The sequence below is a fragment of the Rhinoraja longicauda genome, chromosome 3 (genome assembly GCF_053455715.1).
Source record: "Rhinoraja longicauda isolate Sanriku21f chromosome 3, sRhiLon1.1, whole genome shotgun sequence".
Lineage (NCBI taxonomy): Eukaryota > Metazoa > Chordata > Chondrichthyes > Rajiformes > Arhynchobatidae > Rhinoraja > Rhinoraja longicauda.
The window spans coordinates 79,892,726-79,918,329 of NC_135955.1; the positions used below are offsets into that span (position 1 = coordinate 79,892,726).

A 25,604-nucleotide genomic window follows, 5' to 3' on the forward strand; every position below is an offset into this window, starting at 1 on the left:
CATCTATATCTCTCGTTTCCCTGATCCCTAACCAGTCTGAAGAAGGGTCTCGACCCCGAAACATCACCCATTCCTTCTCTCCAGAGATGCTGCCTGTCCCGCTGAGTTACTCCAACTTTTTTGTTTCTATCCAGAGTTTGTTTTTGATTTAGTTCATTCTTACAGGAAGAAGTCAGACTAGCTTCTGACTTTTGTCATTTGTTACAGCAGCTGGTGTCCCCCATAAATGTTAAGGACTTATTTAACACCCTGCTATCGAACATTTTGTCTAATGGAGGTTTATTGGGAATCCAGCATTAAGTCACTTGGGAAAAGTGACTTCTTTCCCAGCCACTCAAACCACACAGTTATAAAAACAAACTTCAAGATTTTTCTCACAACCTCACTGTATATTAAAGATTTGGACGAGGGGATTGAAGGCTTTGTGGCCAGGTTTGCAGATGATGCTAAGGTAGATGAAGGGGCAGGCAGTGTGGAGGATGCAAGGACTCTGCAGAAGGACTTGGACATGTTAGGAAAGTGGGCAGAGAAAATTCAGTATGGCAAAGTGCAGTCATGCATTTTGGTAATAAGAATAAAGGCGTAGATTATTTTCTAAATGGAGAGAGAATCCCGAAATCGGAGGTGCAAAGGGACTTGAGAGAGCTGGTGCAGGATTCCCAAAGAGTTAACTTGCAAGTCGAATTCGTAGTAAGGAAGGCAAATTCAATGCTAGCATTTATATCAAGAGGACTGGGCCCCATATCTGAGGGTGTGCTGGCTCTGGAGAGGGTCCAGAGAAAGTTGACAAGAATGATCCCAGGAATTAGTAGGTTAACCTATGATGAGCGTTTATCGGCACTGGACCTGTACTCACTGGAGTTTTAAAAAATGAGGAGACACCTCAATAAAACATACAAAATATTGAAAGGCTTGGATAAAGTGGATGTGGAGAGGATGGTTCCACCAGTGGGAGAGTCTGGGACTAGAGGTCATGGCCTTAAAATTAAAGGACGTTCTTTTAAGAAGGAGATGAGGAGAAATTTCTTTAGTCAGAGGGTGGAATTCTTTGCCACAGGAGGCTGTGGAGGCCAAGTCAGCGGATATTTTTAAGGCAGAGATAGATAGATTCTTGATTAGTACAGGTGTCAGAGGTTATGGAGAGAAGGCAGAAGAATGGGGTTAAGAGGGAGAGATAGATCAGTCATGATTATATGACGGGGTAGTCTTGATGGGCCGAATGGCCTAATTCTATTCCTATCACTTATGACTGGAATACAAAAACAGGGATGTAATGCTGAGGCTCTATAAGGTGCTGGTGAGGTTACATTTGGAATATTGTGAGAAAAATCTGGGCCCCATATCTGAGGATGGATGTGCTGGCTCTGGAGTGGGTCCAGAGGACAATTACAAGAATAATTCCAGGAATGAGTGGGTTAGCATATGATGAGTGTTTGACAGCACTCGGCCTCTACTCGCTGGAGTTTAGAAGGTTGAGGGAGAACCTCATTGAAACTTACATAATAATGAAAGGCATTGATAGAGTGGATGTGGAAAGGATGTTTCCACTGGTAGGAAAGTCTAGGACCAGAGGTCATAGCCTCAGAACTAAAGGGCACTCGTTTAGAAAGGAGGCAAGGAGGAACTTCTTTAGTCAGAGAGCAGTTCATCTGCGGAATTCATTGCCACAGAGGTCTGTGGAGGTCAAGTCAGTGGATATTTTTAAGGCAGAGATAGACAAACGTCTTGATTAGAATGGGTGTCAAGGGTTATGGTGTGAAGGCTGGAAAATGGGATCAGGAGGCAAATATCAGCCAAGATTGAATGGTGTAGACTCGATGGGCCGAATGGCCTAATTCTACTCCTATAATTTATGAACTTTCATCCATGTGATAGATTTTATTGATAAATTAAAGAAACTCATCACTCGGGAATGGAAATAAAATTGCCAGTGGCAACTTGCTATGCACTCTGATTCTGTAGCGGCACGGTGGCGCAGCGGTTGAATTACTGCCTTACAGCAAATGCAGTGCCGGAGACCACTGTTCGATCCCGTCTATGGGTGCTGTCTGTACAGAGTTTGTACGTTCTCCCTGTGACCTGTGTGGGTTTTCTCCGAGATCTTCGGTTTCATCCCACACTCCAAAGACGTACAGGTTTGTAGGTTAATTGGCTTGGTAAATGTAAAAAAATTGTCCCTAGTGTGTATAGGATAGCGGGGATTGCTGGTTGGCGTGGACCCGGTGGGCCGAAAGGGCCTGTTGCTGCACTGTATCTCTAAACTAAACTAAAAACAAATCCAAATTGTTTCCAAAGAACACTAGCTTTATTTAGATATTCATCTTTATGAATGCTACAATGTGCTAAATTATTACCTGGTGCAGATATAATCACAGTAAGATTCTTGGCTCTGCTCTGCTCTGCTCGTTCTACTCTGCCTGAATACGCATGTAGACTGACAATGCATCTGGGGTGGGAAGGGATATTCACGTGTTGTGCATAAGGCTCAAGCTGTGATATCCTACTGTAGGGAGACTAACAGTGAAGCAGGCAGAACAGCATGGATGGTTCACAAATGTAGGCCGGGTGATACAATTTGTGGATTAGTAGTTGCCCTGGCTGTTGCAGTGGAACAATGGGGCAGGTGGGGTGGAATGGAAGGCAGAAAATGGTAGAAACTTTATGTATTAAATCCAGTTGCTTGCCACAGCTGGAATTCACTGAGAGCCCATTGGAACATGTGGGGAGCAAGTATATATAGATATGTTAGCCCTCAAAGGCTTGAGTAACACAACCAAATAGACCAACATCTGATCACCATTTTGGATTACTCACTTGGTCTGTCTTGCTCCCCTTTCAGCAACACTACATCACGTAATTGGACAAACACAGACTCGGGCCTTTCAGGTTCTTCATCATCCAGAATGGGAATAGTTATGTTAGCTTCCATTTGATTGGCTTCAAAGATTATTGACCCAGATATGGCAAGGTAATCACTTTCATCCATTGCTCGAGCAATGAAGTGTGGCAGATCAGTTGATCTTGTGTCCTCCACAGTTGTGTACGTGATCGCGGCAATACCAAAGAATCCACCATGTCGCTCCACCATCAGCGTCACATTCTGGTCCTCTTCCTCAACTCTAATCGGTCGACTTCTAACCGAAAAGGTGAACACACCATAAGGATCATCGTCAGCAAGAACTGTCAAAGTGGCATTTACTAGCGTCCCCAGGCGTCCTTTGGAAACATTACTAATGTATATCAGAAGCTCTTCGTCCAATTCCGGCACATCATCTGAAGCCACCTGCAGCACAATGTCGGCCAGAGTTTGCCCAGTTTCGAATGTGATATTGCCATGGGTATCGACCAAATTATTGTTAGGGTCAGAGACCACATCCCAAAATAAAGTAACTTGGGAAAGAGCACCACCAGCACGGGAAACCTAAAAATTCAACAACAACTCAAGTCAAATGATAAGGTGCATTCCTAATTTTAAAATGTTGTGAAAGACTTAAATTAATGTACAACTTATGTTTTTTTAAATATATTTACCACTGCAAACTAAGCACTGAAATCATTGTAATATGTTTTGTCACAATTTGCATCTCAGATAAGACATTTACCTATTGGCAAGATAAATACTGACCTGGAGTAATACAATGTCATGACCCCCTTCAGGTTCTGTACCCTTTGCCTGTAAAGAGTCATTGCTGAACTGGAACACTCCATCGGCATCATCAGAGACATCAATGGTAACTATGATTTCAGATGCTATCCCAAGGCTAGCTGGAGATCAAAATGTTTGTAACAGGTTATAATTGTTTCAGTGCTAACTGATTCTACCTCAATTGCAGAAACAAAAATACCTCTTGATTTTATAAAAATAACTTGCATTTTAAGAATATATAAGACTAACTTTTAAAATAATTCTCATAATTATGATTGGGAGTTGACCTGCTCCAGAAATGTTGTCCAGGAAGTCTTGATTAGACTCGAGAAGTGCTCAAAGAAGATATGCACATATATAAGGAGCATTATGATCTTTTGAAATTCGATATAGCAATCCAGAGTCCTGGATTATTTATAAATGAAAATGACTACCATGATCAATTGAATTTGAATCATTAAAAAACTATCTGAAATTGAAGACGACAACAATATCACATATGAAATTATTTCACAAAGCTAGCAGACAACTTAAAAATCAAAATGATTCCTTGGGGAAGAAATTCTGACAACCAATATTGTCTTTATGTAACCCCAATCTCACATCAGCAAGGTTAATCTAAACTGCTCTCAGAAAAGGATTGTCAGGAAATCAGTGGTACCAAGTCATTAGTTTGATGCTTCTTGATTAGAAATCTTTTCAATTAGAAACTTTTTCGGGCTATATATTTTTTAACATTAACAGAAAAATAATACAGTAGATTTTGAAAGGTTTTAATCAAGTTTTATTTTCCTTAGACTTCTTTAGGTATCTTTGAGAGTCAAGATTAACTGCAAATATTTCCAGGAAGGCAGTTTGTTAAATAAATTAGTGTTAGCATGGATTGTACTGCTTTTGGAAGATTAGTGGGCTTTATGGATAGAAACTTTGTATTATTTTTTTTTAAAATATTCTATGTAATTTAACGCTATCACTGATAATGTGAGAATCCCACAAAGTCTAGTTAATATAATTAAGGCTTTGTGATGAAATCTGCCAGAACATAAATGTTAATTTAAAAGTATACTACAAGCTTTAAACTCAGAATTAAAGGGCGCTCTTTTAGAAAGGTGGCAAGGAGGAACTTCTTCAGTCAGAGGGCAGTTAATCTGCGGAACTCATTGTCACAGAGGGCCGTAGAGGCCAAGTCAGTGGATATTTTTAAGGCAGAGATAGACAAATTCTTGATTAGAACGGGTATCAAGGGTTATGGGGAGAAGGCAGGAAAACGGGATTAGGAGGCAGAGATCAGCCTAGATTGAATGGTGGAGTAGACTCGATGAGCTGAATGACCTAATTCTACGCCTATCATTTGTGAAATTGTGAAGCTGCTAACTGAAGAGCTGACACAAAAATTACTATGACCAAAAGCATAGGAGCAACCCAAAACATTAGCATTGTGATTAAATGATTTACAGATTTAATGCTGTGTCACTAAATTTATGTTGGTTTTACAGTGACAATTCATAACTGCAGATATTCATATTCACATATGATATTCCCATATTCCAAGGTTCATTCAAGCAGGAGGAAAAAGAACCCTGATCAGTTTTAAAAGTGTGGGAACCGTGGCTCTGGTGACTCAGAAGGGAATACTGGAAATGTTATTAGGTAAACCAGATGCTAAATCATTGGGATTTCTGAGCAGTCAGATTTTTGGAGATTTATTGTACATGCCAACACAAAATATGGCCCCAAAATCTCCACTGACAAAGTAGTTTTCAGAAAGGCTGGATTCTGTTTCCTGAAAAAAACCTTAACTTCCTCCTGCCTTCACAAAAACTCTTTCTGTTTGTAATATTTCCAATATCTTCATCAGTTTTCCTTAGATCTATCACACTTCCAAACAGATGACAAGGCAAATGACTAGCAATATTTAACAACTGATTCCCAATCTTTTTAGCACGTTTTCTAAATGCTGTAGTTAATTCCACTTTTCCAGCATATTTCCACATGGGCCACTTCACTGGTTCGTCTCTCCGTTGTACACTGTGTTGATTATTCATCATCCCTGCCTTTCACTTGGATTTATTCACAACTTCTTTTTATTTTCCTTAAACCAAATGTGGTTTATGATGCCAATGTTCAGACCGGGTGAGGTCCTCACCAGTTTATGAATGCCCAGCTGGTGTACAGCCCAAATGTTAGGATGTATTCAAGAGAAAGTCTGAGGGCTAACAGAATCAAAGGATATGGGGAGAAAGCAGGAACGGGGCACTGATTTTGGATGATCAGCCATGATCATATTGAATGGCGGTGCTGGCTCAAACGGCCAACTCCTGCACCTATTTTCTATGTTTCTTTGTATGAATGAGCATTTGGGAGTCTGGCAGGATGGATTTGCTGGCTGCTGTGGGGATGAGGGTGACTGTTCTTGACACCGGATGGAATTTTGCCTCATCAAATCCTTTTACAAATCTTCAATAGCATTTACAAACACATCTGCAGTAAAATGTTTTGTTAACATTAGCTTTATTATTAAGAATGGCAAATAAGATTGAGAATGTTTCTCCAGACCATCTAGTCCTCCGGGACATCCCACCTCGGCAACCATGTGGGAACTATGTTCATGGTCGCATTTCTGACTTGTGAACTGCTCATGTTACAGAAAATTCTCAGGGACAGACCCTCCCATAACCTGTGAAGGTACCTATATAAAATTATTATCTCTCTTTAGGCTACATGTGTCATGTTCTTTAACTGTGCATTTGAAACCCAGCCTGCTTTTATTTCAGATTTCCAGCAATAGTTATTCTCCTAATGTGACTTTGTCCCCTCAAATTCCTTTTCAAGCAAAATAAAAATCATATTTCTATATTCCCTCCTATGAATTCCTACTTCTATCTTTCAATATTTCAACCACAGCCTGCTGTGGTTCCCTCTACTCCATTCCCACTGTTAAAGTTTAATGGACTCTTACTGGAAGTCCTTATTGACTCTTACTAAAATAACACCTTGCTCATTTCTTTTAACTTTTTGGAAATTATTGCTTTTACTACAATTGGGCCCAAATTTCTTTTTTTCTCATCATAAGGCAAACATCATACATAAACATTAAACAAAATAATTCTGCTTATCCAATAACACGTTGCCAATTAAAAGAAAGTCCTAGAGGAAATATAAATATGATTAATAAACTTTGGAACTTAGATTTGCAAAATAAATAAAAAATCTAGTGAATTGAACATTGACACAGGAGATGGATATTTATGTAAAAGGTAAGAGAGGACATCAGGTCCATGCGCCATCCACCACAACTCCTAGTCACGGGAAATCAGAAGCTAATTGTAAACAGCAAAAGTAAACAGACCAAACACGATGGATAGAAGGTTCTTACCATGCATGTGGAAAGCTGGAAGAACAAACTCCACCTCACCATCACCACTACCGCTGGTACCTATGCCAGGCAGTTCAGCCACTTCAGAAAGAAACATATAGTACATTCACATACACACAAAAACAAAAACAGACAAAGTGCATGAGAAAACAAACAAATTACATTGCTCAGTGTTCAGACAGAAGGTTTTTTTGAAAGGTAAAGCAGTTTTCTTTTACAACAAGACAATTAATAATCATGGCCTATATAAAATTCAACTAACCCAGGGAGTTTCCCCGATAACAAGAAGTTGCATGCATCACAGTTTTTTACATTAGCTTGCATAGATTTACAGTGGAGCATGCCCCAAAGTGATAAATGTGATAAGCTTAACAAACCTCAAAGATTTCAAATGTGCCACATGCAGCCAACTGCTTCTGATTTCAGACAAATGAAATCGTCCCAAAATAATTTTGATTGTACAAAAGTGAAGTGGCAAGGTGTTATTTATTGCGCAGATAAAAAATAAACAAGGCACAACAGACTAGAAACTCACCAAGTGGAAATGTATCCTATTAAACTAAAGCAAAAATCAGTGCAGTTATAATGTGCAAGTTGCTTTAAAATCTTTTGTTTGCCATTTAAATACCGTTATTTTCTTTAACGTTAAGAAAGCAGTTTTTTTGTGAATCAGTAAAGTTCCTCTTGGTCCTTACCTTTCTCAGAGTTCGATAGCACCACTTTAAAGCTGCTGGGTAGTTCAGGAACAGAATCATCGATGATATTTATAGTTATGTATTTATATTGCTCTCCAGGTTTAAAATCTAGAGTGCCTGCTGTATCCTAAAAAAACAAGTTAAATCTATTAGTAAAATCTCTCAGTATAAGAGAACCTGGCATTAATCCAAACGTTGCAACCCATCTATGATCCATGGTTCATGGGGGAACTCCCACAAATATCAGCTTATTCCAGTCCGATTGATGAGACGTGGTCTCCAATAGCATGAAATTACCATTTGTAAAGTGGATGCTTAAAAGCTCTGCATGAGAATTCTACTTTTCACCATTGCCAATGCTTTCTTATTCATTTTTCAAGATCCTGGCATTGCTGCAGCATTTAATATCAATCTCCATGTGTCTTTGCAAAGGTGATGGGGAACTATTTTTAAGAACTGTAGATGACACCACCATTGTGGGCCAGATCTCACATAATAATGAGATGCAATACAGGAAGAGAAGAGAGAGCGTAATAATATGGTGTTATGGCGAGTCCGAGACTTGTAGTTGTAGATGAAGTTTATTGCAACCGCAATACACGAATACAGAATCAAAACAACAAGTCGCAGGACAACCAATATAAACTTACTGTCTTCCTTGAAGACTCAGACGAACTAACTAAATCGGGCGCCAAACGCACCCATGACATCGCTGACCAATCAGCGATGTCCTTCCCTGGACCAATCCCCATGGTCGCGTTCCCACGTGACCTCGCTGGCCAATCCGAGGGTTCGACGACCTAGACCATTCTCCATGGTCGCTACATGACCCCCCCCCAGAACCCGAGGTGCGGAACCTAGCTGGGAGCCTGATTTCGCGACCACAACGAGTACGGAGAGGGACAGCCTGAACCACAGGAGCCGGAGGTTCCGGACTTGGTGGAACAGCCGGAACGAGAGGTTCTGGAGGAACTACCGGCACGGGGGGCTCTGGAGGAACTGCCGAAACGGGAGGTCCTGAAGGAACTGTTAGAACGGGGGTTTCTGGACTGGGCGGAACTAACGGAGGTCGGCCTCTCCGAGGGGTTTGACCGACCAAAACTGGTTGATCCGGGTCCAAATGGGCAGGTTTGAGCCGGGACACCGAGACGAGTTCGCTCTTGCCGCCCATGTCTAAGGTGAAAGTAGCCGTTCCCTTACGTAACACCCGGAACGGCCCTTGATAGACCCTCTGCAACGGGGCGCGATGGGCATCCTTACGCAGAAAAACAAAATCACAGTCTTTCAGGGCAGCCGGTTCATGCACCATGGAACACCCATGGCGTGAAGTCGGCACTGGAGCCAGGGAGCCCACCCGTTCCCGGAGAGATGCTAACGCTGATGGGACCGAAGGGAGCAGGGCTGAAGGGTCCGAAAAAAGGTCTCCGGGTACTCGAAGTGTCGAGCCATATACTAGCTCTGCAGACGACGCACCGAGATCTGGCTTAGGAGCAGTCCGGATGCCCAAAAGAACCCAAGGGAGTTGGTCCACCCAGTCCGGGCCTTCAAGCCTTGCACTGAGGGACGCCTTAAGTTGGCGGTGGAACCTTTCTACGAGTCCATTTGCCTGGGGGTGATATGCAGTTGTGGGTTGTAACTTGGACCCGTACAGTTCCGCCAGCGCGGCCCAGAGGGACGAAGTGAACTGTGGCCCTCTGTCAGTGGTAATAACTGCCGGGACCCCAAAACGAGCTACCCAATGGAGGGCCAAAGTCCTAGCACAAGACGCTGACGAGATATCAAACAATGGGAAAGCCTCTGGCCACCGGGTGAACCGATCCACCACCGTGAGGAGGTGGGTGTAGCCCCGGGAGGAAGGCAAAGGTCCGACCAAATCCACGTGGATGTGAAAAAAACGAAAGGGCGGGACCTCGAAATCCTGTACGGGGGGCTGGACGTGGCGCTGGACTTTAGCGGTCTGACAGGGCACGCAGGAACGTGCCCACCCCGCTACCTGTTTTCTCAGGCCATGCCAGACAAACCTCGCTGCTACCAAGGCAGAGGTGGAGCGGATGGACGGGTGCGCCAACCCATGAATGGCATCGAAAACTCGGCGCTGAAGGGAAGGCGGCACTACCGGCCTGGGACGAGGAAGAGAAATATCGCACCAGACTTTCGTGCCCTCCGACCCACAAGCCACCTGGGCCAACTTTAATCCCGAAGTGGTGGACCGGTAAGCCGAAACGGTATCCGCCAGAAGCTGCGCCTCCGCGAGCTCCTGGGGATCCACCTCGCAGTCCACCGCCGAAATAGGGGGAAAAGCAGGTCTAGACAGGGCGTCAGCAACGGCATTAAGCTTACCCGCGATATGACGGACATCTGTTGTAAATTCGGAGATAGCAGTCAGGTGCCGCTGCTGGCGGGCCGACCATGGGTCAGACAATTTCAAAAACGCAAATGTTAATGGCTTGTGGTCCGTAAATGCCACAAATGGGCGGCCCTCGAGGAAATACCTAAAATGACGGACAGCTAAATAGAGAGCTAGAAGCTCTCGGTCAAATGCACTATATTTCAGCTCGGCCGAATTTAGTTGCCGGCTGAAAAAGGCTAAAGGCTGCCAATGGCCACCAACCTGCTGCTCCAGAACCCCACCCACCGCCACGTCAGAGGCGTCAACCGTCAGGGCCGTGGGGGCGGAGGGGCTCGGATGGACCAACATGGTGGCGTCTGCCAGGGCTGCCTTAGCTGCCGTAAAAGCCGACTCTGCGACCGGGGACCACAACAACTCTACCGGGTTCCCTGCAAGGCATTGGAAAAGCGGGCGCAGGACTCGCGCCGCTGCCGGAACGAATCTATGGTAGAAATTAACCATACCGACGAACTCCTGCAGCCCTTTTACAGTGGTGGGCCTGGGAAAAGCCCGGATAGCTTCCACCTTCTCGGGTAAAGGGGCGGCACCGGCAGGAGTAATTCTGTGCCCTAGAAAATCAAGGGCAGGCAGGCCGAATTGACATTTGGAGGGTTGGATAATGAGCCCGTGGTCTTGGAGCCGCTGGAACACGGTCCTCAAATGGGCCTGGTGTTCCAGCACGGAGGGGCTGGCTACCAGGATGTCGTCTAGATAGATAAACAAAAAGGGTAAACCCCGGCCCACGCGGTCCATCAGTCGCTGGAAAGCCTGTGCCGCGTTCTTTAAACCGAAAGGCATACGCAACCATTCAAACAACCCGAACGGAGTTATAGTTGCAGTTTTTTGTATGTCCTCCGGTCGCACCGGAATCTGATGATATCCTCGCACCAAATCGATTTTGGAAAACACTACCGCACCTTCCAGCCCAGATGAAAAGTCCTGTAGGTGCGGTATGGGGTAGCGATCAGCCGTGGTGACAGCATTGAGACGCCGATAATCGCCACATGGCCTCCACCCCCCAGATGCCTTGGAGACCATGTGTAACGGCGAGGCCCACGGGCTGTCAGACTGACGGACAATTCCCATTTCCTCCATCTTCCTGAACTCCTCCTTTGCCACCACCAGTTTGTCTGGCGGCAGTCTCCTGGCCCGAGCGAAAACGGGAGGGCCTTCGGTGCGGATGTGATGGACCACACCGTGTTTAGCCGAAGGTGCGTCGAAACGTTGAACGAGCAGCTCTGGGAACTCGGCCAGAATCGCAGCATACGAGTCGGGGGCCGCGACGACGGCCTGGACAGTAGGGCTGAGCGAGGAGGCGATTGTCGGAGCGACGTGCTCGTCTTCGGCTGAAGGTCGGAGGTCGTTACCGCGGATATCAGGAACCAGTGAAAAAGCCCAGAGAAAATCTGCGCCCAGGATCGCTTGTTTGACGTCGGCTATGATGAATGGCCATTCGTACGTGCGGAGGCCTAAACCCAGGGACATTTTCCGTGTACCGAAAGTGCGAATTGGGCTGCCGTTCACCGCGATGAGGGTGGGACCTGTCTTACCCGATCTGGTTTCGAGGTCGGTCGGCGGCACTATGCTGACGATGGCTCCCGTGTCTACCAAAAATTCTGTGTCCGTGAATCGATCATGGACATAGAGGCGCCGGTTCTGGCCAATCGTAACTGCCCCTATGTACGATCGGCCGAGGCATTTCCCGCGAAGGTACAAGGCAAGCGGCAGTTGCGGGATTCGTTACCCCATCGTAGGTGATAATAGCACCAGCCGCGCTTGTGCGGATCTTTTTGGCGGGCTTTCGGAGAATTGGCGGGAGACGTGGCGCCATCTTGCCGTCGCTGTGGCGTGGTCACCGATGTCGAGACTTTGTTGATGGAATCCCCTGCCTTGTTTTTTCCCGCTATGAGCGCGTCCGCTTTCGCTGCATATGCTTCGGGGTCCTTAAAAGAACAATCCGTAAGCAGCAATCGGACATCCTCGGGGAGTTTTTCGCGGAATGCCTGCTCAAACATCGGGCAATCCGTATGCTCACCGGCTAGCACCATCATTTCGGCCATGAGGACGGAAGGCAGTTTGTCTCCAAGCTCCGGTAGGTGCAGAAGTTTTGCCGCACCACCATGCTTTTTTAACCCGAAGGTCCGCAGTAATACCTTCTTCATGGTTTCATACTTGTCTTCCGCAGGTGAATTTATTATGAACCGCATCACGCGCTTGGTTGTGTCCGGCGATAGCGCGCTGACGAGGTAGAAGTACTTCGTGGAATCATCCGACACCTTCTTTATATGGAATTGGGCCTCGGCGTGGATAAACCAAGCTTGCGGTGCGTACGTCCAAAATAACGGAAGATGAACGTCCGCCGCGCTTGACTCCGGTGTGCCCTGCTCAGTCATCGTCAACGAGGCGTCGGGTTTTTCTCAGTCGGTGATCGTCCAGATCACGTTCGGGGTCACCAATATGGCGAGTCCGAGACTTGTAGTTGTAGATGAAGTTTATTGCAACCGCAATACACGAATACAGAATCAAAACAACAAGTCGCAGGACAACCAATATAAACTTACTGTCTTCCTTGAAGACTCAGACGAACTAACTAAATCGGGCGCCAAACGCACCCATGACATCGCTGACCAATCAGCGATGTCCTTCCCTGGACCAATCCCCATGGTCGCGTTCCCACGTGACCTCGCTGGCCAATCCGAGGGTTCGACGACCTAGACCATTCTCCATGGTCGCTACAGTGTCAAGATAACAACCTCTCCCTCATTGTCAGCAAGATGATGGTGCTGGTTAGCAACTTCAGAAAAACATGGTAGAGCACACTCCCCAATTCGCATCAATGGTGCTGAAGTAGAAATGGTCGAGAGCTTCAAGTTTCAAGGTATAATTATCATCAACAATCTGCCATAGACCAACCACATTCTCTCTGATGAAGGCACTCCCACAGTGTGATTGAACAGACTTTAGAACCCATGGCAGTATATAGTCATAGAGTGATAGTGATAGTGTGGAAACAGGCCCTTCGGCCCAACTTGCCCACACCAGCCAACATGTTCCAGCTACACTGGTCCCACCAGCTTGCGTTTGATCCATATCCCTCCAAACCTGTCTTATCCATGTACCTGTCTAACTGTTTCTTAAACATTGGGATAATCCCAGCCTCAACCATCCTCTGGCAGCTTGTTCCATACACCCACCACCCTTTGTGTGAAAAAGTTACCCCTCAGATTCCTATTAAATCTTTTCCCCTTTAACTTAAACCTGTCCTCTGGTCCTCGATTCACCTACTCGAGGCAAGAGACTCTGTGCATCTACCTGATCTAATGATTTTCTACACCTCAATAAGGTCACCCAATAGAGTCTCAGCCTACTTAACCTCTCCCTATAGCTCAGACCCTCTAGGCCTGGCCTAGATTATCCTCGTAAATCTTCTCTGTACCCTTTCCAGCTTGATACCATCTTTCCTGTAACATGGTTAAACAACAGCAAACTTTCAAGTCAGAATAGTACTGCATGCGACACGAAGAGGAGCCTGCAGGTGGCACTGTTCCCACATCCTACTTGGTGATCTGTACGGTGCAGATTCACTGGTATTAATTAAATGATTTAAACTTCATATATTCATACATTAACATTCAAACATTGAATGCTCCTTCCATAAGCTAGGGTAAAGGCTCTATTTTCCAACCTACCTCATTGCAGACATTGGACTTTTCTTCTGGAACTGATACGCTACTTTGCTGGGAACTATATTCTGCACTCTTGATATCCTTCTCATTATGTATTTGTGTTTGGCTAGATCGTGTACCACTGGATTCACAAACAGTTTATTCCCTGCTGTTTTCAGACTATTGAACAGCCCTCTCGCAAGCTAAGATGCAGTCCTGATTTCCCAATCGACCTCGTTGAAGCCCTTGAACATTTATTTAAATCTACACCTTGTAGGTGTAACTCTATATTCAGCAGAGTTTTCCTCCAGGCAATATCTACTGTACTTGTATATGGTTTGATTGTGCTCACGCCTGGTATGATTTTTTTCACTCTATCTCGGTACCAGTGACAATAGTAAGACAACACCAATACCAAAATGTTTCTCTACATTTGCATCTTTCCAACTGAGGTTGAAGCCACACTATCATGATCAGTTTTTTTTTTTAAATGATCTTGTTAACATGTCGATAGCTGTTTATTGCATATGGAGTTAGTTATTGTCCTTAGCATAAGTTGGTGTATTCAGTTTAGATAGTACTTTGGCTTTGGGCTTAGTTTTCTAAGTTGAGCGCTTATCTTGCTGTTATAGCACGTATTTTGTGTTTTCATTGTAATTTAAATGGTACAAAAATTAATTGCATATTAATGGGACTAATACTAGGCTTCACTCTCATTGGCGCGGGTGCCAGCTCCTGTCACACATTCACATGCAACCTGCCCATTCTGCTCATAACACACATGGTGCGTCCTCGACAACAAAGAGATAAAAAGCCCAAGGAAGAAATAGCAGTGCGAGCATGGATACTGCAGAGTTGGCAAAGCACTCCTGGTCCTTTTGGTCCCACAGTCATATTTTTACAATAATAATAAACAAATATATTTTGTTGACAACTGCTGAATATTCACAAACCACTTGCTGCATGGAAGCCCAAAATAAATACCCGGTCCCTCATTTACATGTAAAAGTAAAATCTAATGCCCATTGTGAGATGACTGTTAGGCATGTTTGAAAATGACCCAGATTCATCGGACAGTAGTGAAGCAGGTTACATTTCTATGGAGAAATTGAGATGTGCATTAAGAAACACACAAGTGCATTCAGTAAACCATACTGATTGCCTTCACTCAGTCAAGAAAACAGCAAAGGCACTGATGTTTGGCCATACTATCTTTGAGTTTATATGATGCACTACTTTGCTAGAGGGGAATAATAATAATTGGCCGGATGTGGTGCGTCCATCAGCCTACCCAACGGCTACCGACAGCAAAATCAAAATGTATTGAACTGAATTTTGAACTACTAGAACAGTATCACAGTTATTATCCAGTTGAAAGCACCAATTTGTGTTGCCTAAATAACGGACAATAATCATAATGACAGCTTGGCCAATAGTTGCTGGCAAGCAAGTGACATAATTATTTATTTTCATTTTTTGGCTGATTAATTAATCCATACTGCTCCAAAGGTTCAAAATTCAGTTCAATGCATGTGGGTTCAGTGTCAGTGGCCGTTGGGTAGGCAGTTGGGCATGCACCATACTCAGCCAAATATTATTATTCTCCTCTATCAAAACAATGCACTGATGAACATTGTTAATAAAGAATAGCTGCTTGGCCAAAACAGCTCCAGGTATAGGCATGAAACTGAAAATTGGAAAGGAGACTGCAGATACTGGAATCTTGAGCAACAAAGTGCTGGAGGAACAGTGGCTCGGGCAGTATCTGTGAAGAGAAATAAACAGACAATGTCTCGGGTTAGGACCATTCTTCAGACTTAAGGGATAAGGGGGAGGAAATGGGAAAAAAAGCAGTAGGAGTGGGGCAAATCCTGGCACATGATCAATGGATACACTTCCCTCTACTTTGCCTATTGCATTCAGTGCCTCAATGTGGCCTCCTCTCTGTTCAGTTGAGTTCATTGTCACATGTACCAAGGTACAGTGAAAAGCTTTTTGTTGCATGCCATGTTGGTCAGACCAAATGTAGCTCGGTGACCACTTCACCTAACATTTAAACTCTGCCGCCAAAGCCTGCTGGAGCTTCCAGTCAGTGGCCATTTAACTCCACTTCCCATACCGACCTTTCTATCCTTGGCCTCCACCACAGCCAGGCCACATGAAAATTGAAAGAGCTCCTCATATTCCTCTCAGGTCGCTTACAACATAGCCGCAGCCATATGAACATTTCAAGTAAAACATCCTGCTCCCCCCCTTCTCGTCACCGCCCCACCTCTGTGCACACATTCCCCCCTCTGCCCCATCACCTTGTTCCTGTCAACTCTCCTTCCGCTCATCTCCCACTCCTCCTTACTCCATCCTCTCTTTCACCTTTATCCCCCTCTTTCCCCTTCCACTCCCACTCCCTTTCATCCAAATCCCTCCCTCCCAGCAGCATTACATTTCACTCCTCTTCTTTCCTTATCTGACATCCTTGTGTCTCCATTTCACCTCTAGCCTTTATTACTATCTCCAGCCATTTTCCCACCACCCCCGTCTTCACCTGTATCTAACTATTACTTGTCAAACTATGTTCCACGCCTTCCTCTTTTTTCCAGGTTTCTCCCCTCACTCCATCAGTCTGAAGGGCCCCCAAGCTGAAACATTGTCTGCCAATTTCCCTCCATAGATGCTGCCTGACCCACTGGGTAACTCCAGCTCGAGGAAAGTAGCAAAGCTCATTAGAATCCACACTTTTGTAGCAATGGTACTTTTCTTGAAATGAAGGGTTTGCTACTATGGGCAGATCTACTTTCCTGTTTAATTCAACATAATTCAAGAGTAAAGTGAAAGGTAGACCATACTGGAGTAGCACTGCAAACTGTCACCTTGATTATAGTGTTGAGTAAGAATGTGCAGAGTGATAATGCTCAGATATGTCATTGCTATTATTACATTTCTTCAACTAAGTGAAACTAAATAAAAATCATTGCTTACTTGATAATCAGATGGGCTTGCAGCCGTCAGGGGTACAGTTTGGTAAGCAGCCACGACATTGCCCAGAAGACCCTGTGCACGAACTACAAGCAATCTGAGTGAACCAACCTCCTCCTTCACCGTAACACTTGGTACAGAGAACGCAGGTGAAACGATCACATTTGTTCCCGGTAGAGGTCCAGTGGAAAACTGCAGTAAACCTGCAAACACATTACAGTAGTTGTAAAATTTCCTAGAGACACCAGCGAATGCAAATGTTGCAATCTGAAACAAAATATAAACTGCTCGAGGAAATGAACAGGTCAAGCAACATCTGTGGATGCAGAAAGATGATCCATGTTTCTGGTTAAGAATTCTGAGCTTTACGTGGTTTAAGGCTTGGTTTAAGCAATGTTTAATAGCTTATTGTAGATTGTAGATTTCAGTATAGGAGTAAAGAGGGTCTTCTGCAGTTGTATAGGGCCCTGGTAAGACCACATCTGGATTTTTACATATCTCATGAGGCTTTTAGAGTCAGTTTTTATATTCACTGCAAGCATTCTTTCATGCTCTTTTTTCCCCATCTTAATGAACCCCTTTGTCCTCCTCTGTTAGCCACAGTTGAGCCGTCTTCCCTATTTAATTTTTTTGCGAAACAGGGATGAACAATTTTTGGAGTTCATCCATGCGATCTTTAAATCTTTGCCATTGCATCTCTACCATCAACCTTTTAAGTATCATTTGCCAGTCTATCTTAGCTAATTCCCGTCTCATACCTACAAAGTCTGCTTTCTTCAAATTCAGGACCTTAGTCTCTGAATTAACCATGTCACTCTCCATCCTAATGCAGAATTTCACCATAATATGGTCCCTATTGCCCAATGGGCTCTGCACAAGAAGATCACTAACTAATCCTTCCTCATCACACAATACCCAGTCTAGGATGGCCTGCCCTCTAGTCCGTTCTTCGACATATTTGTTTAAAAAACCATCCCGTATAAATTCAAGGAAATCCTCCTCCTCAGCGCTGCTACCAATTTGGTTGGCCCAATGTATATGTAGATTAAAGTCACCCATGATAACTGCTGTACCTTTGCTACACGCATCCCTAATTTCCTGCTTGATGCTATCCCCAACCTCCCTACTGCTGTTTGGTGGTCGGTATACAACTCCAACAAGCGTTTTCTGCACTTGGCTATTTCGCAGTTCTACCCATACCGATTCTACAGCACATCCAAGCTAATGTCTCTCCTTGCTATTGCATTAATCTCCTCTTTAACCAGCAATGCCACTCCACCTCCTCTTCCTTTCTGTTTATCCTTCCTGAATGTTGAATACCCCTGCATGTTTGGCTCCCACCCTTGGTCACCCTGGAACCATGTCTCCGTAATTCCAACTATATCATATCCCTTAACAACTAACTGCACATTCAATTCATCCACCTTATTACGAATGCTCCTCGCATTAAGGCCCACAGCTTTCAGGTTTGATTTTCTCATCTCCCTTCTACCTTTCGCTTCTGTCCTCCTTTCATGTTCCTCTGTCTCCTTGCATTGGTTCCCATCCTCCTGCCCTGTTAGTTTAAAAGTGACCTTTCCTACACTCTCTTTCCTGTTATCTGCACATATACGCTTCCATGCTGTTGTCTCCACCCCCCACTATTTAGTTTAAACCCACCCATGGAGCACTAGCAAACCTGCCTGCCAGAATGTCGGTCCCCCTCCAATTAAGGTGCAACCCGTCCCTTTTGTCCAGGTCACCCCTGCCCCAGAAGAGATCCCAGTGATCCAGAAATCTAAATCCCTGCCCCCTGCACCAATTCCTCAGCTACATATTCAGATCCCCTATCTCCCTGTTCCTACTGTCACTAGCACAAGGTACTGGAGGTAACCCAGAGATAACCACCTTAGAAGTCCTGCTTTTCAGCATCCTACCTAATTTTCTATACTCAAGTGGACGAACCTCCTTCCTCTTCTTACCAATGTCATTTGTGCCAACATGCACAACTACTTCCGGCTGCTCACCTTCCCTCTCGAGGATATTCTGAAGTCGGTCTGAGACGTCTTGGACCCTGGCACCGGGGAGGCAACACACCATCCTAGAGTCACGCCTATCGCCACAGAATCTACTGTCCGCACCTCTGACAATGGAGTAACCCACCACTATGGCTCTGCCTGATGTCGGTCTCGGCGGTCAAGCCTCAGCGCCGGGATTCTTCTCACAGACCTGTCCGCCGCTCGGACTGGAAGTGTCGTCTGCCCCGACAGCTCCCAAGAGGGTGTACCTGTTTTCAAGAGGTACTTCCACCAAGGTCTCCAATACTCGTTTCATCCCCTCCCTTTCCATCTCAAACTGTCTCACCTCCTGTACCTTTGGAGTGACGACCTAACTATAGGTCCCGTCCAGGAAGCTTTTGTCTTCCTGGATGGACCGCAGGTCATCCAGCTGCTGCTGCAGTTCCCTAACTCAGCCCCTGAAGGGCTACACCTGGACACAGTTCCCACAGGTGTAGCGGTCAGTGACACCAGCAGTGCCCTGACTTCCCACATCCTGCAACAAACACACTGCAATAACATTCCTGCCATCACAAGTTTAAATATTTAATTTACAGATTGTATTAAACACACACACAACCAATTAAATGTAGCCTCCTCGCCGAAGACTCTTGAGCCAAAGATTCGCACTTTACCTCTCCAAGGCACTTCACCACATTTCGTATTTCCTCTGGCAACTCATTCCACATAGCTAAGATGAAAAAGTTGGCATTCGGGTCCTTGATAAATCCTACCCCTTTCACCTGAAATCTATTCCCTCTATTTCCCCCTCAACACTGGGGGAAAGACTGTGGCTATACACCTCATCTGTGTTCCCCTTGATGCTATAAACCTCATTAAAACGTCATCCCTCAGGCATCAAACTCCAGAAGAAAAAGTTGTACACTAATCTTATAACTCAATCCCTCCAGTCCTGGTAACCTTTTCTTTGCATCCTTTCCAGCTTAATGACATTCATCCTATAGTAAGGTGACCAGAAATAGACACAGTACTCCAAAAGTAACCATCCTCATATCATGTACAGCTGTAACATGGCATTCTATCTCCTGTATTCAATACTCTGATCGATGAAGGCAAGCACACCAAATGTCTTCTTCACCGCCCTGTTTTCCTGTGTTGCCACATTTATAGAACTATGTACCTTCATCCCAAGGTGTCTCTTTTCTACAACTTTCCCAGTGCACAGTTTACTGGTGCAAGTTTTTTTGCTTTGACAACTGAAGCAAGTCTAGTGATTATCCATGAAAAATTATTAAATATTTTAGAAAGGATCAGTCTAACCAATGCATTTTTATTTCCTTGCTGAAGCGAAATGCTGCAGGACATCTTCTAATCCCTCATAGACTCCCTAAAATTTCAAAGGTGGCTGGAAAGTTTGAACTTAGCTCGTTAGCATTAGCAATGAACAGCAGGCCAACAAATTATTATTGAGAGTTAGCTGTTGCAAAATTCTGATTATAGTCATTGCACTCTTTTCTCACAAGAAAGGAATCACTGATGCCAGTCACATGTTTGGTGGGGGGGGGGGGAAGAGGGGAGTGATGTAGGGTTAGATATCAACACAAGGTTGTCAGACTCCACATTACATATAATCATTAATTACTCTAATGACAATGATTGGTATTTTGACGTACACAATGCACATTTTAACATAATTACCATACGGATGATCACTAGATTTTATTACGATTTGTGTGCTTGCTTTCTCTGGGTCTATGCTGGCCCCACTAGTTGGAGTAGAGCCCACTTTTCCGTCTCCAGAAATCGCTGAAACCAGGGAAATTATGAAGTGCTCAGCAAGCTCAGGTAAATCATCATTTAGCACATGGACATTCAAAACCTTCAAGAGAGCAAAAGCACCACAATGAAAGATCAACGTCCCAGAAACAAAAATAAGATGGTAATAAATGGCCAACTACTTTTCAGCATCAGCTGTTAAGAGCTTTTAAAAATAGCAATACCTTTTACTAATTTAGCACTTTTAGAAAATTATGCAACAAAATCTCTCCTTTTAATTATACAGAGCGTTTGAATTAGTCAAGGTGAACGAAGCACAGATAACTCACTGTACAGCAAATCACGAATGGAATAAGGCAAAGGACAAATGCCTAAGTATAATAAGGTATCACAAAATGCTGGAGTAACTCAGCGGGTCAGGCAACATCTCTGGAGAGAAGGAATGTGTGACGTTTCGGGTCGAGACCCTTCTTCAGACTGATCGCATCAGTCTGATGAAGGGTCTTGACCCGAAACATCACCCATTCCTTCTCTCCAGAGATGCTGCCTGACCCGCTGAGTTACTCCAGCATTTTGTGATACCTTTGATTTGTACCAGCATCTGCAGTTATTTTCCTACCTAAGTATAATAAAATGATTTCAACTTGCTCTTTGGAGGTGAGAGCAAACTATTTTCTTTTAAAGAAAGGACCATTCCCTTCATACCTCTATTCAAGATTAATTTCAAAGTTATGCAATGCTTTTTTCTTACCAATGTTAACATTATTTCAAACAACCATTCATGAAAATTAACAACGGGGCTTCATTACCCTAATCATCACTCTAATAATGTAAACACACTTTGATTGCATTGGGAAGCTAAACAGAAATATATTGAGCAAAAAAAAACCTGCTGAAGGAACTCAACACGTCAGGCAGCACCTGCAGAGGGAAACGAACAGTCAACATTTTTACTCCAGGTTTTTATGTCTCGAAGCTTGAAAGGGTTTAAGGAAAATTTACGAGGGTGTTGCCAGGACTAGAGGTTCTGAGCTATAGGGAGAGGTTGAGTAGGCTGGATCACTATTCCTTGGAACGCAGGAGGATGAGGGGTGATCTTATAGAGATGTATAAAATCATGAGAGGAATAAATCAGGTAGATGCCCAGAATCTCTTACCCAGAGTAGGGGAATCAAGGACCAGAGGACATAGGTTCAAGGTGAGGGGAAGAGATTTAATAGGAATCTGAGGGGTAACTTTTTCACACAAAGGGTGGTGGGTGTATGGAACAAGCTGCCAGAGGAGGTAGTTGAGGCTGGGACTATCCCAACGTATAGGAAACAGTTTGACAGATACATGGATAGGACAAGTTTAGAGGGATATGGACCAAGCACAGGCAGGTGGGACTAGTGTAGCAGGGACATGTTGGCCAGTGTGGGCAGGTTTGGCCGAAGTGCCTTTTTCCACACCGTATCACTCTACGACTCTCTGACTCTATAGCTTATTTGAATTGGTCTTTTTGTTAAAATATTGACTTTTTCACCCCAATCTTTGAATGGATTTCAGCCCAATAGTAGAATCCCTTTGTAATATTTTGTTATCAATTGGCAGAACTGTGGCGTGTAAACTTCAGCCAATTAACTCATCATGATTTTTATTGTGTTGAAAGACATTACCAGCCACCTTTAAAGCAGCTCCCTGGTAAATATCAGAAAAATATGCTCAAGATACCAGAAAGTGAAAGAAATCTGCAGATGCTGGAAATCTAAAGTGAAATGGAAAATACTGGAAATATCAGCATATTAGGTCACATTTGTAGGAACTGAAACAGTCAACCTTTTCTCTATTTCTCTTCCCGTTTGTGTAGCTTGACCTGAGCAATATTCCCAGTACTTTTTTCAATCGCATTAAATATCAATTCTGCACTGCTTGGCCACCCCCCAAAACAAAAATATCTTTCATTTCTCGTCAAGGCAGAACACTAAGATGTTCACTCATCCTCCACAGTAAACCTAGTTCCTACCTTCACATAACCAGTGATTTCAGCCTGGGTGATCACATGTAGCCAATAGCTTTCTAATGGTATGCTTCTGGGATCCAAGCCTCAATGCAGCACCATTGAGCTTGAATGCTGCCAACCTACTAATTTCATGTCCATGTTAGGTGCTACTTCAAATCTGCTCTGAAACTATTGTGGTCTATCACTGAATTTGCATTCTACACATATGCATTTGCGATCAGAAATCCAAGATAACATGACATTAAAAATGAAAAATCTGCAATTACATGGCACCATCTCATCGTGATTAAAAGTGCTATACATCTCTGCATTAAAACTTTCTTTGTTGGTTAGATTTCTTTTCACCTCAGAGTTTTGCCTGGGAACAAAGGTGATAGTACCAATAGAATTGACAAAATCACTCGTATTGCTGCTGTCAAATTCAACCTGGGTGATATTGTAATTCACAAAGACAGAGTCCAAGGTGCCTCTTGTTCTTTCAACAACACATGATATTGTTGATCCTTCACTGGAGGTCTGCAAGTGAAAAACAAAATAAAGATTTGTTGATAAAATGCATCAAAAGGCCTTAATTTTTTTAAAAAGTATTAACATTCCTTGTGAAGGAAACAGAAGCAACTTTGTGATAAAGGAAGAAATGAGTAAATAGAGCACAGTGAGATATCTATTGAATGAAGGGAAGACATTTAGGGCTAAAGTTCGCAGAATACTGCTGCACACCAACAAGCACCAAGGTGCAAGGACGTGTTCATCCTTGGTCCACTTTTGTTTTCTGCATGCGTGCTTAATTTTAGACTTAACCACATGAAATTTTCCAATACAGGATTTGACAGCAGCCACAATTAATGTACAAGCATCCATCATAATATGGACAGGTTAACTGAAAAGGTGGAAAGATGAATAGACAAAAACTAATTATGACACCATACATTCTAACAGGAAAAACAGGAAATGATGTATATACTAAATAATTGCTGGAACAACTGGACAGAGATTTAAAACTTTAGAAAAATGTATGTCATTGAGAATAAATACAACTAACTAAATCCATTAAAGTTATAAAAGATTCAAGAGAAATCAGAAGAGACGACGGTTGAGGGTCAGTGACTACATATCCCAAAACAGATTTGAAAAATTGCTCTGAAATTGCGGGATCATGGAAAACATTATAACGGAGATTATTGAACCTTAAGGAAATTGAATAAATATTTGTACGTTAACTTACAGTGGTGAGGATTATCAATGGGTAAAGATTTGCAGATGATACTGACAGACAGAATGGTCAACGCATCTCTTCTGGGCTACATTGTTTCATGTCCAAATGTAAAGAACTGCAAACTTAGTCATAGAGTCATAGAGTTTTACAGTGTGGAATCAGGCCCTTCAGCCCAACCTAACCACACCGGCCAACATGTCCCAGCTACACTAGTCCCAACTGCCACCATTTGGTCCAAACCCTCCAAAACCTCATGAAACTAGACTAAAATATCACATATTAAAGCATGAAGATAGACACAAAAAGCTGGAGTAACTCAGCGAGTCAGACAGCATCTCTGGAGAAAAGGAATAGGGAGAAGGTTATCTGAAGAAGGGTCTCAACCTGAAACATCACCTATTCCTTTTCTCCAGAGATGCTGTCTGACCCCGTTGAGTTACTCCAGCTTTTTGTGTCTATCTACGGTTTACGATGCGATACGATAAAACTTTATTTATCCCAGGAGGGAAATTGATCTGCCAACAGTCATAAAAACACAAATTTAAATTTTTGCTTCATGCAAATTTAAACCAGCATCTGCAGTTCCTTCCTACACATATTGAAGTTTGCCTGTTAACATGTACAAATACGTATTTCACCTGTGGTATGCAGGACCCGGTGAAACCAAACAATCCATTGGCATTGTCACTTTTCTCTATTCGTAGCCTGGCCGTGGCATTATCCTGCAAAATCCTGGCTCCACCGTTCACGCTTGTCAGTTTTAAGGCAAAGGTTTCCTCCCCTTCCTCTTCAGCGTCATCTCTTGCAGCAACGATGAATGACTTCTTCTTCTCTCCTCTTCTGTACTCCAGGTATCCAGATATTGGGTGCAGGTCAGCCTTTGCTGGGGTTGCGTGAATTTCATGGATTTCTTCTCGGTCCAGTTTGCAGACATATATTCTCACATCTTGCATTAGTCCTGTGAACCTGTTCTGCCCATCAGTAGTTGCCCCAACAGTTAGAATACCAGGTCCTGGAGACACATAATATTATTTGAAACAATTTAAGATAATAATATTTTAATGTATTTTTATTATTTTTCTCCAAATTATAATCCTCTTTCATGTTGCTGGTGCATAGTTCTAATGTATAAATATGACATGAAATGTTAAATTATGGCACAGAAAGCTGTAAATTAAATAATATGCCACACTACAAAGGGGAATTGACAAATGAGTGACTATAACTTAAAAAGCAGGAATAGCATTTCAAGTCTGTCCAGCCATTCAAGAAGACCATGGCTATTTTCATCTCTGGGCTCAACTTCATTTTGGCTGTCGATCGCATAACTCAAAAGTCTACCTGCCCATCTCAGTCTTAAATATATTCAGTTCCAGGAAAAGACCCTTCTTATCTCTGCCTGAAATGATCAACTCCCTTATCTCAAGATTATGTTCCCATTTCTCGATTCTCACCTTGCATTCTTCTAAACTTGAGGCAAAATAGATCTTGGTGATGTTTTCAAGTATTGACTTACTATTTTTACAGCTCAGATTGAGACTGCACAGAATTAGGTTTGAAATTACCACAGAAAAGATTTCTGCTAGTAACATGTTAATAATAATGCTCAAAATCACTTACATTTCTGCTACCATACTCTTGTAAGCTGGTTTCCCCCAGGTACCCTCCCTCCTCAACCCCACTTGTATACACGACTTTAGCCAGCCAAAGCAGAGATAGTTAGGTAAATTGCCCTGTCAATCAATATTGGTTTATGAGAATGATTCCAAGAATGAGTGGGTTCACATATGATGAGCATTTGTCTGCACTGGGCCTCTACTCGCTGGAGTTTAGAAGGATGAGGATGGACCTCATTGAAACTTACCAAATAGT

General features: G+C 43.5%; 1 protein-coding gene across 1 annotated transcript in view; it reads right to left on the reverse strand.

Moving 5' to 3' along the window:
- adgrv1 (adhesion G protein-coupled receptor V1) overlaps nucleotides 1-25,604 on the reverse strand; it is a 385,526-nt gene that overhangs the window by 293,265 nt on the left and 66,657 nt on the right. Inside the window, exons 21-28 of the mRNA XM_078397039.1 lie at nucleotides 24,371-24,744; nucleotides 22,862-23,032; nucleotides 20,440-20,620; nucleotides 16,748-16,947; nucleotides 7,718-7,844; nucleotides 7,023-7,103; nucleotides 3,626-3,765; nucleotides 2,815-3,421 (exon numbers count right to left, since the gene is read on the reverse strand). Of these exons, the coding sequence (XP_078253165.1) occupies nucleotides 2,815-3,421; nucleotides 3,626-3,765; nucleotides 7,023-7,103; nucleotides 7,718-7,844; nucleotides 16,748-16,947; nucleotides 20,440-20,620; nucleotides 22,862-23,032; nucleotides 24,371-24,744 (1,881 nt within the window). The remainder of the gene's footprint in view (nucleotides 1-2,814; nucleotides 3,422-3,625; nucleotides 3,766-7,022; nucleotides 7,104-7,717; nucleotides 7,845-16,747; nucleotides 16,948-20,439; nucleotides 20,621-22,861; nucleotides 23,033-24,370; nucleotides 24,745-25,604) is intronic.